General features: G+C 41.6%; 1 protein-coding gene across 1 annotated transcript; it reads left to right on the top strand.

Annotated features, from left to right (window-relative positions):
* Positions 1 to 12,155: 12,155 nt before the first annotated feature.
* LOC117321694 (filaggrin-2-like) lies at positions 12,156 to 13,010 on the top strand. The gene has a single exon (XM_033876206.1). The coding sequence runs from the start codon at positions 12,156 to 12,158 to the stop codon at positions 13,008 to 13,010; it is 855 nt and encodes a 284-aa protein (XP_033732097.1).
* The last annotated feature ends 258 nt before the right edge of the window (positions 13,011 to 13,268 follow it).

Genomic DNA, 13,268 nt, shown 5'->3' with positions numbered 1-13,268 from the left:
TTGACATAGCAATACCATTGACAAATATACTTAAGCATCATTCTTGTATCATATGAAACCAGGTGCGTGATACAGGCCCTCTGGGCCTCTTGTTTAAGGCATATTCAATATACATACGATAGACAAGACGATAATGGAAAGAGGAACAAGTGTCACAGACACTTATGTCAACCTATCACCATTACTTAAGAAATAATTAACGATGATTCGTGTATTGTTGCAGGATACAATTAAAATTGCAAAATGTCTGAGTTGTATATCCTGCAACAATACACGAGTCAAAGTTGATTATTTCTATTCTACCATGTACTGTTTAGTTATGAGATATACCTCTTTCTAATAGAAAAACAGCAAAGAAACCCCGGGAAAACATTTTTGTAATTTATTTCTTGAGTATTGTATTATTTACATTTCAGGCACTACAGTACTACAATCAAGAACATCTATCATATGGAATTGGTTTTGAAAATTTAAAAAGGATGAGAAAAAGTGTGTATTATTGGCAAATAATACATGGTTTTCAACCAATCAAAACTGGCGTTGCATAGCAAACATGGTAGAACATAGCAGCCCTCGTTAACACACACGTTCACCAAATAATTATTGGATATTACAGTTGTGGGATGGAAGGTAAACATAATATATATTTTAAACCATATTAGTCTGCATTAGAAAATCTACCTGTTTTGAGTTAATCATTCTGTACGGCTAAGAATATTGTTTATTTTCAACTTAAAGAAGAGATTCGTCGCCAAAAATTACCAGGTCCAGATTAATGTTAAAAACCAAACTATGTAGAACAGTGTTATTTCACAAATTATCTGGGTACTGCTTTGTAAAGTTATACATGAAACGTATCAATCGGAGGAAAAAAACCATAATAAATTTATTACAGAATAAATATTTGATACTTACTATTTAATTGAACTCTAGAAATATACAAATCACCTTCAAAGTCACTCAATTCGTGAAATAAATGTACACTTACGTTATGAAATCAGAAATGTATTCCTATTACACACAATATTCTAGTTAAGTTTGGTGGTATCTGAGGTGACTGAGTCGGTCACATATCGCTCATCACCACAGGGGTAGTAGCATTTCAGGTGTTCATCAAAATCCTCTCATCCGTTCGGGAGGAAGCTATGCGAGTAGCGAGTGTAATCGGGAAACTGTCCCACTTCAAAGATAAAAACAGCAGCAGTATTCCTTCTTAAAAGGGTTTGATACATACGGGAGGCTAATAAACTAAAGAGAAAATGGAAAGGTAGGATGGGAACAAAAAGTTATACTCTCCGAAGATGGAGTGTCCGGTATGACAGAAAGAGTTATGCCCCTTCGTTGAAGTTTGATCCAAGCTTGAACGAAGCGGCATAACTCTAGTACAGTTAAATCAAAGAAAGAGCGATAACATTTTACTGGGATTTCATCATCTAATGTAAGGGGTACGACACGGTCACAATTGTTTACTGATAAAAACTGATCTCTGAACGAAGATTATAATCGATTGAAGGAGTTATTTCAACTGGAACCATTTTTGTATAGCATTGCTGACTGAGATAACTATATACAAAAGAAACTTTATCGTGACTGTATATCGGCAAAACTACACCAAATTGCAAGTAACATAACGAAACATTACATATATATTTACATGTATTGACCAGTCTTCACACTAAAATGGTGAGCGACAGAGCGAAGTTATAACGATTATATAATGTTGACAAATATTGACCAAACTTTTCACCAAAAATGATAACTCGCTTAATTCGAACACTCGGATAACTCGAAGTTTTTTCGTGGTCCCGTCGACTTCGAGTTAACGAAGTTCCACTGTACTCGAAGTCTACGGAACCACGAGAAAAAAAATCGAGTTATCCGGGTGTTCGAATTAAGCGAGTTGCCATTTTTGGTGCAGATTTTAGATTATATTTGTCCACAATATATTATGATTATACCTCCGCTCTGTCACTCATGTAAACTGGATGTTTCAGTGTAGAAATATACAATGTATCAACCATATGATGGGTTAGCATTAAATTCAGGATTTATTATCGACCAAACAAGGTGGGAATACAAACCCTGTGATAAATATAAATAAGATAAAATACACTTATGTGCACAAACATTCACTACACACACAATGGGACCTACCTCTTACAATACAGATATTACCATTTAATCCCGTTTCTATTCAAATGACCGATACAGTCACTTCGCAAATCAACATTAATAACATTAAAGTTATTGATCATCACTTACATAATACTAATTTTACACTCTGTAAATGTGACTTACAACTAGAATCTAACACAACTATGTACTAATTTTACACTCTGTAAATGTGACTTACAACTAGAATCTAACACAACTATGTACTAATTTTACACTCTGTAAGTGTGACTTACAACTAGAATCTAACACAACTATGTACTAATTTTACACTCTGTAAATGTGACTTACAACTAGAATCTAACACAACTATGTACTAATTTTACACTCTGTAAATGTGACTTACAACTAGAATCTAACACAACTATGTACTAATTTTACACTCTGTAAGTGTGACTTACAACTAGAATCTAACACAACTATGTACTAATTTTACACTCTGTAAGTGTGACTTACAACTAGAATCTAACACAACTATGTACTAATTTTACACTCTGTAAATGTGACTTACAACTAGAATCTAACACAACTATGTACTAATTTTACACTTTAAGTGTGACTTACAACTAGAATCTAACACAACTATGTACTAATTTTACACTCTGTAAATGTGACTTACAACTAGAATCTAACACAACTATGTACTAATTTTACACTCTGTAAGTGTGACTTACAACTAGAATCTAACACAACTATGTACTAATTTTACACTTTAAGTGTGACTTACAACTAGAATCTAACACAACTATGTACTAATTTTACACTCTGTAAGTGTGACTTACAACTAGAATCTAACACAACTATGTACTAATTTTACACTCTGTAAGTGTGACTTACAACTAGAATCTAACACAACTATGTACTAATTTTACACTCTGTAAGTGTGACTTACAACTAGAATCTAACACAACTATGTACTAATTTTACACTCTGTAGATGTGACTTACAACTAGAATCTAACACAACTATGTACTAATTTTAGACTTTGTGAACGTGACTTAGAACTAGAATCTAATACAACTTTTTACTAAGAACTAGAATCTAAAATCGGGTGTGACATAACACTTACCTTACATTTATTGATAAATGAGATATTATTTACCCTAAATACCAATTTAGTTTCATATCGGCGTTCTATTCTATATCCACATTTCATACCATTTTTCATACCAACTTATTCATAATTTGACTACATGTTCTAAATTTTGTGATTAAACATCATAAAGTTACTCGAAGGATTTTATATCAAATCTTTACATTTTATTTGATTATTCTCAAACAATGTGTCTACAACACCGACGGAAACACACAAGTCCGAGAGATTTTCTGGGTCATCCTGGTTTTGATATCATCAAATGTATCCCAATTTTTACAATGCAGAGATAAACTATTTCTTTTGTTTTAATACAACGATTTACATCAATTATCTTAATACATGTTAATGCTCAATATCTTTTGTAAACGTTTGATGCCGTTATACCGTTTACCAGACAGATATATTCGTTGTACGTGTGTTTTAGTCAAACTGGAGTCATTGAGTAACAACTTTATATCAAAGGTTACACAACGACTGGTTGTCGGACATGGAATTTATTTCACACGAGTAAGTTATCTTTTTAAAGTTGCAAAAGACACGAGCTTTAGAAGATAACTTACGAGAAATAAATGTGAAATAAATTCCATAGTTACATACTTTACACTTTGTTACATACTAGTTTACATAATTCTAGGACTGTAGGAGTTATCTCCCCTTCATCGTAGGCTGCATGAAAACATGGCGCGATCTGTCTATTACACAACGAGTTATGCATTAATTTGCACAAAATGACTTATGCATAAATAAAACTTTTGAAAGGAAAATATGTATAGAATGCATACTGTACAAATAAAATTATTAAAACATGAATTTGTACATGCAGTTAAGTCTTAACATGTTCATACAATAATCTAAAAAAAATGTTAAAAATGCTCTAGAATTTTGTCCATTTTGAGAACTCCTGTACATTTGATTAATTGCTGGTTGCAGTTCTGTTCTGTTCTAAGAGAAAACAAAAGACATGTACATATTATGTGTCCTTTCGAGTGACCTCCTGTCAATCTCACGGACACGTGTGACCACAAACAGAGTCTATACCACGACCTAAGTCCGTGTGTATGAACACTGAACATGCTTTATGCTCGTGATGAGCATGTTAAATTTCACTGTTAATATCGACACATATATACGAGTTGACGATATACCTACCATTTATGAGTTCTTAATTAGCCATAATGTTACCGTTTACCTTTTAGAAGTGTATATGGCTCGCGATCATGTGGTATATATTACTCGGTCAGTAATAAAGTCAACATGGCCTGCGCTCGCATTAAGGCTCCCTACGTATACGAAGCCATGTTTAAGTTGACTGGATCTTCTTATTTAAACATTTCAGTAAAGTGGGAAGTCTTACACAATCCATCACCGAACTGTACATTTCTAACCTGTTGTGTGTTTACAGCTGTTTATAACAATAGACAACCGTCAGAGTACACATTCTAGGACCGATTCCATCACGCAGAGCATTCAGAAATTAAGTACAAAACATGTTAATGTCAGTTTTAAGACACATTCCTTTAGATTTGACTTGTTGAGTTTAATGCCGAGACAATGCATTTACCAAAAACGTCTTTTGGAATTTCATCTGCTAGTCTCTGTGGATTTGTTGACGTTAACATCTGTAGACATGCGCAGTACACGTCACGAGATCTAAGGAAATTAAGGATAAATGTGGCGTCACCATCGGGCAGTCTGTGGGCAGGCATCCGCGCGATTTCTTTGTCTGTATAGCGGCTATGATTAGTCGTGTCCCAGGATAATACTGCGATTTTTGTCTTACATGGCGAAATTATGTAACAGTAAAGTAATTTTCGTATGACGTGTTCTCCCTACAGAAATCTCCCGCCTCCTCTAACAGTTCGATGAGTCATTGAGCTTTATCGTCTGTTTAATCGGTTTCTATTCCTGTCATTGTACATGTGATAAAAAAGTGGAAGTAAATAACAGCAATAAATCAAGGGCCATCTCAACGTTTCTATATCAATACATCATAACAGGTGTCTCAATATTACTGATCATAAATTCAATTTAGATAGTATTTCTATATCTCTCTGTAATGACTCTCAGGAAATATCACGGTTCTCTTTAGTCATATCACCGTCCTCTACTGTCATATCACCGTCCTCTACCGTAATATCACCGTCCTCTACCGTCATATAACCGTCCTCTACTGTCATATCACCGTCCCCTACTGTCATATCACCGTCCTCTACTGTCATATCACCGTCCTCTACCGTCATATCACCGTCCTCTACCGTCATATCACCGTCCTCTACCGTAATATCACCGTCCTCTACCGTCATATCACCGTCCTCTACCGTCATATCACCGTCCTCTACTGTCATATCACCGTCACCTACCGTCATATAACCGTCCTCTTCTGTCATATTACCGTCCTCTACAGTCATATCACCGTCCTTTACTGTCATATCACCGTCCTCTACTGTCATATCACCGTCCTCTACTGTCATATCACCGTCCTCTACCGTCATATAACCGTCCTCTTCTGTTATATCACCGTCCTCTACAGTCATATCACCGTCCTTTACTGTCATATCACCGTCCTCTACTGTCATATCACCGTCCTTTACTGTCATATCACCGTCCTCTACCGTCATATCACCGTCCTCTACTGTCATATCACCGTCCTCTACCGTCATATCACCGTCCTCTACTGTCATATTACCGTCCTCTACCGTAATATCACCGTCCTCTACTGTCATATCACCGTCCTCTACTGTCATATCACCGTCCTCTACTGTCATATCACCGTCCTCTACTGTCATATCACCGTCCTCTACTGTCATATCACCGTCCTTTACTGTCATATCACCGTCCTCTACTGTCATATCACCGTCCTCTACTGTCATATCACCGTCATATCACCGTCCTCTACTGTCATAATACCGTCCTCTACTGTCATAACACCGTCCTCTACTGTCATAAAACCGTCCTCTACTGTCATATCACCGTCCTCTACTGTCATATCACCGTCCTCTACTGTCATATCACCGTCCTCTACCGTCATATCACCGTCCCCTACTGTCATATCACCGTCCTCTACCGTCATATCACCGTCATATCCCGTCCTCTACTGTCATATCACCGTCATATCACCGTCCCCTACTGTCATATCACCGACCCTCTACTGTCATATCACCGTCCTCTACTGTCATATCACCGTCCTCTACTGTCATATCACCGTCCTCTACTGTCATATCACCGTCCTCTACTGTCATATCACCGTCCTCTACCGTCATATCACCGTCCTCTACTGTCATATCACCGTCCTCTACTGTCATATCACCGTCCTTTACTGTCATATCACCGTCCTCTACTGTCATATCACCGTCCTCTACTGTCATATCACCGTCCTCTACTGTCATATCACCGTCCTCTACCGTCATATCACCGTCCTCTACCGTCATATCACCGTCCTCTACTGTCATATCACCGTCCTCTACTGTCATATCACCGTCATATCACCGTCCTCTACTGTCATAATACCGTACTCTACTGTCATAACACCGTCCTCTACTGTCATAAAACCGTCCTCTACTGTCATATCACCGTCCTCTACTGTCATATCACCGTCCTCTACCGTCATATCACCGTCCCCTACTGTCATATCACCGTCCTCTACCGTCATATCACCGTCATATCCCGTCCTTTACTGTCATATCACCGACCCTCTACTGTCATATCACCGTCCTCTACTGTCATATCACCGTCCTCTACCGTCATATCACCGTCCTCTACTGTCATATCACCGTCCTCTACCGTCATATCACCGTCCTCTACCGTCATATCACCGTCCTCTACCGTCATATCACCGTCCTCTACTGTCATATCACCGTCCTCTACTGTCATATCACCGTCCTCTACTGTCATAACACCGTCCTCTACTGTCATATCACCGTCCTCTACTGTCATAACACCGTCCTCTACTGTCATAACACCGTCCTCTACTGTCATATCACCGTCCTCTACTGTCATATCACCGTCCTCTACTGTCATATCACCGTCATATCACCGTCCTCTACTGTCATATCACCGTCCTCTACTGTCATATCACCGTCCTCTACCGTCATATCACCGTCCTCTACTGTCATATCACCGTCCTCTACCGTCATATCACCGTCCTCTACTGTCATATCACCGTCCTCTACTGTCATATCACCGTCCTCTACAGTCATATAACCGTCCTTTACTGTCATATCACCGTCCTCTACTGTCATATCACCGTCCTCTACCGTCATATCACCGTCCTCTACTGTCATATCAACGTCCCCTACCGTCATATCACCGTCCTCTACTGTCATATCACCGTCCTTGACTGTCATATCACCGTCCTCTATCGTCAAATTATTGTCCTCTACCGTCATATCACCGTCCTCTACCGTCATATTACCGTCCTCTACCGTCATAACACCGTCCTCTACTGTCATGTCACCGTCCTCTACCGTCATAACACCGTCCTCTTCTGTCATATCACCGTCCTCTACCGTCATAACACCGTCCTCTACTGTCATATCACCGTCCTCTACTGTCATATCACCGTCCTCTACTGTCATATCACCGTCCTCTACCGTCATATTACCGCCCTTTACTGTCATATCACCGTCCTCTACCGTCATATTACCGTCCTCTACTGTCATATCACCGTCCTCTACTGTCATATCACCGTCCTCTACTGTCATATCACCGTCCTCTACCGTAATATCGACGTCCTCTTCCGTCATATCACCGACCTCTACCGTCATATGACCGTCCTCTACTGTCATATTACCGTCACCTACCGTCATATAACCGTCCTCTACTGTCATATCACCGTCCTCTACCGTCATATCACCGTCATATCCCGTCCTCTACTGTCATATCACCGTCCTCTACTGTCATATCACCGTCCTCTACCGTCATATCACCGTCCTCTATTGTCATATCAACGTCCCTCTACTGTCATATAACCGTCCTCTACTGTCATATCACCGTCCTCTACTGTCATATCACCGTCATCTACTGTCATATCACCGTCCTCTACCGTCATATCACCGTCCTCTACTGTCATATCACCGTCCTCTACCGTCATATCACCGTCCTCTACTGTCATATCACCGTCCTCTACCGTCATATCACCGTCCTCTACTGTCATATCCCCGTCCTCTACTGTCATATCACTGTCCTGTACTGTCATATCACCGTCCCCTACTGTCATATCACCGTCCTCTACCGTCATATCACCGTCCTCTACTGTCATATCACCGTCCTCTACCGTCATATCACCGTCCTCTAAGTTGATTCCACTAAGATCTATACAAACATTACATATATTGATCTGGGAGTTAGTTTACCTATATTGATCTTGGAGTTAGTTTACCTATATTGATCTGGGAGTTAGTTTACCTATATAGATCTGGGAGTTAGTTTACCTATATTGATCTGGGAGTTAGTTTACCTATATAGATCTGGGAGTTAGTTTACCTATATAGACCTGGGAGTTAGTTTACATATATTGATCTGGGAGTTAGTTTACATATATTGATCTGGGAGTTAGTTTACATATATTGATCTGGGAGTTAGTTTACATATATAGATCTGGGAGTTAGTTTACATATATAGATCTGGGAGTTAGTTTACATATATTGATCTGGGAGTTAGTTTACCTATATTGATCTGGGAGTTAGTTTACATATATTGATCTGGGAGTTAGTTTGATACCAGGTATTTACTCTGTCTGGTTTAACGTTATTTTTTTCCTTCGTTCATTTTATACCAGTCATATTGTCAGCTCCAATTATTTCAGTGTACAAATAACCTCCATTTAGAAATAAATCTTATTTTGGAAAATACTTCTATTGTCATTTACGACCGCTTACTGGGTTATCAACTGAGCAGTCGCAATACGGACAGAATATCGGAGACGTTAAAGGATCAGCTGACAGGGACAGAGAGATCAATGGTTGACCTTGAGGAGTTGATGACGGGACCATGTCCCTGTATGACTAGCCTGATGAGTTGATGACGGGACCATGTCCCTGTATGACCAGGTCCCTGTATGACCAGGTCTCTGTATGACTAGCCTGAGGAGTTGATGACGGGACCATGTCCCTGTATGACCATGTCCCTGTATGACCAGGTCCCTGTATGACTAGCATGAGGAGTTGATGACGGGACCATGTCCCTGTATGACCATGTCCCTGTATGACCAGGTCCCTGTATGACTAGCATGAGGAGTTGATGACGGGACCATGTCCCTGTATGACCAGGTCCCTGTATGACCATGTCCCTGTATGACCAGGTCCCTGTATGACCAGGTCCCTGTATGACTAGCCTGAGGAGTTGATGACGGGACCATGTCCCTGTATGACCAGGTCCCTGTATGACCATGTCCCTGTATGACTAGCCTGAGGAGTTGATGACGGTCATGTCCCTGTATGACCAGGTCCCTGTATGACCAGGTCCCTGTATGACTAGCCTGAGGAGTTGATGACGGGACCATGTCCCTGTATGACCATGTCCCTGTATGACCATGTCCCTGTATGACCAGGTCCCTGTATGACTAGCCTGAGGAGTTGATGACGGGACCATGTCCCTGTATGAACAGGTCCCTGTATGACTAGCCTGAGGAGTTGATGACGGGACCATGTCCCTGTATGACCATGTCCCTGTATGACCATGTCCCTGTATGACCAGGTCCCTGTGTGACCAGGTCCCTGTATGACAAGCCTGAGGAGTTGATGACGGGACCATGTCTCTGTATGACCAGGTCCCTGTATGACTAGCCTGAGGAGTTGATGACGGGACCATGTCCCTGTATGACCAGGTCCTTGTATGACCAGGTCCCTGTATGACCATGTCCCTGTATGACCAGGTCCCTGTATGACTAGCCTGAGGAGTTGATGACGGGACCATGTCCCTGTATGACCATGTCCCTGTATGACTAGCCTGAGGAGTTGATGACGGGACCATGTCCCTGTATGACCATGTCCCTGTATGACCAGGTCCCTGTATGACCATGTCCCTGTATGACTAGCCTGAGGAGTTGATGACGGTCATGTCCCTGTATGACCAGGTCCCTGTATGACCAGGTCCCTGTATGACTAGCCTGAGGAGTTGATGACGGGACCATGTCCCTGTATGACCATGTCCCTGTATGACCAGGTCCCTGTATGACTAGCCTGAGGAGTTGATGACGGGACCATGTCCCTGTATGAACAGGTCCCTGTATGACTAGCCTGAGGAGTTGATGACGGGACCATGTCCCTGTATGACCATGTCCATGTATGACCAGGTCCCTGTATGACAAGCCTGAGGAGTTGATGACGGGGCCATGTCTCTGTATGACCAGGTCCCTGTATGACTAGCCTGAGGAGTTGATGACGGGACCATGTCCCTGTATGACCATGTCCCTGTATGACCAGGTCCCTGTATGACCAGGTCCCTGTATGACCAGGTCCCTGTATGACCAGGTCCCTGTATGACCAGGTCCCTGTATGACCAGGTCCCTGTATGACTAGCCTGAGTAGTTGATGACGGGACCATGTCCCTGTATGACCATGTCCCTGTATGACCAGGTCCCTGTATGACCAGGTCCCTGTATGACTAGCCTGAGGAGTTAATGACGGGACCATGTCCCTGTATGACCATGTCCCTGTATGACCAGGTCCCTGTATGACTAGCCTGAGGAGTTGATGACGGGACCATGTCTCTGTATGACCAGGTCCCTGTATGACCAGGTCTCTGTATGACTAGCCTGAGGAGTTGATGACGGGACCATGTCCCTGTATGACCAGGTCCCTGTATGACCAGGTCTCTGTATGATCAGGTCCCTGTATGACCAGGTCCCTGTATGACCAAGTCCCTGTATGACTAGCCTGAGGAGTTGATGACGGGACCATGTCCCTGTATGACCAGGTCCCTGTATGACCAGGTCTCTGTATGACCAGGTTCCTGTATGACCATGTCTCTGTATGACTAGCCTGAGGAGTTGATGACGGGACCATGTCCCTGTATGATCCGGTCCCTGTATGACCATGTCCCTGTATGACTAGCTTGATGAGTTGATGACGGGACCATGTCCCTGTATGACCATGTCCCTGTATGACCAGGTCCCTGTATGACTAGCCTGAGGAGTTGATGACGGGACCATGTCCCTGTATGTTAAGGCATGTTGTCTTCCGTGTCTGCCTCCAGTTGTAAATAATTCCAATGTACTTGAGAGCACTCCAAGGATTCATTGCAGTCACGAACCCAAACAATGTCCGTGAGACGATTCCCTCACATTACTGAGTGATTAACATGCACGACAGGCCAAATGCTGTCACGTGAGAATCATCATTGTATACTCACCAAAGTGGCCAACATGTAATGGTGGAGTGTTTTGAATTCAGACATTTGCCCGAGGTTATTTAGTATATAAACTGTAAGTCAATCATCGACTTACCAGCTTACATTTAGTTAATTCGTATTTATTTTGTTAACCTGTTTATTTTGTTAACATGTATTTACTTTGTTAACCTGTATTTACTTTGTTAACTTGTATTAAGTTTCTTAACCTGTATTCAACCACTTAATTAAGTGTATATTTTATACTAGATTTCTCCAAACTTTGGTTCTCTGGTTAATACAGGCATTTCGGACTCATTAAGCAAGACAAGAGACTACGAACAGAAGCTCTATAAAGTCGGCATCAGACAAAAGGAGACAAAAACACGGCATCAGATACAAGGAGACAAAACACGGCATCAGATACAAGGAGACAAAACACGGCATCAGACACAAGGAGACAAAACACGGCATCAGACACAAGGAGACAAAACACGGCATCAGACACAGGGAGACAAAACACGACATCGGCACAAGGAAAAAAAAACACGGCATCAGACACATGGAGACAAAACACGGCATCAGCCACAGGGAGACAAAACACGACATCGGCACACGGAAAAAAAAACACGGCATCAGACACATGGAGACAAAACACGGCATCAGACAAAAGGAAATAAAACACGGCATCAGACAAAAGGAAATAAAACACGACATCAGACACAAGAAGACAAAACACGACATCAGACACAAGGAGACAAAACACGGCATCAGACACAAGGAGACAAAACACGACATCAGATACAAGGAGACAAAACACGGCATCAGACACAAGGAGACAAAACACGACATCAGACACAAGAAGACAAAATACGGCAACAGACACAGGGAGACAAAACACGGCATCAGACACAGGGAGACAAAACACGACATCGGCACACGGAAAAAAAACACGGCATCAGACACATGGAGACAAAACACGGCATCAGACACAAGAAGACAAAATACGGCAACAGACACAGGGAGACAAAACACGGCATCAGACACAGGGAGACAAAACACGACATCGGCACACGGAAAAAAAACACGGCATCAGACACATGGAGACAAAACACGGCATCAGACAAAGGGAGACAAAACACGACATCAGATAAAAGGAGACAAAACACGACATCAGACAAAGGGAGACAAAACACGACATCAGACAAAGGGAGACAAAACACGACATCAGACACAAGGAGACATAATACGGCATCAGACACATGGAGAAAAACACGACATCAGACACTGGGGAACAAAACATGACATCAGACAAAAGGAAATAAAATACGGCAACAGACACAGGGAGACAAAACACGGCATCAGACACAGGGAGACAAAACACGACATCGGCACACGGAAAAAAAACACGGCATGAGACACAAAGAGACAAAACACATCAGACAAAAGGAGACAAAACACGACATCAGACACAAGGAGACAAAACATGACATCAGACAAAAGGAGACAAAACACGGCATCAGACACAGGAAGACAAAACACGGCATCAGACACATGGAGACAAAACACGGCATCAGACACATGGAGACAAAACACGGCATCAGACACAAGGAGACAAAACACGACATCAGACACAAGAAGACAAAATACGGCAACAGACACAGGGAGACAAAAC

The sequence above is a fragment of the Pecten maximus genome, chromosome 1 (genome assembly GCF_902652985.1).
Source record: "Pecten maximus chromosome 1, xPecMax1.1, whole genome shotgun sequence".
Lineage (NCBI taxonomy): Eukaryota > Metazoa > Mollusca > Bivalvia > Pectinida > Pectinidae > Pecten > Pecten maximus.
Note: the sequence above shows the minus strand (reverse complement) of the source record. Positions and strands in the feature narration are given on the sequence as shown.

Coding starts and splice junctions, on each gene's coding strand:
- LOC117321694 (XM_033876206.1), top strand. CDS start 12,156: ATGGAGACAAAACACGGCATCAGCCACAGGGAGACAAAACACGACATC.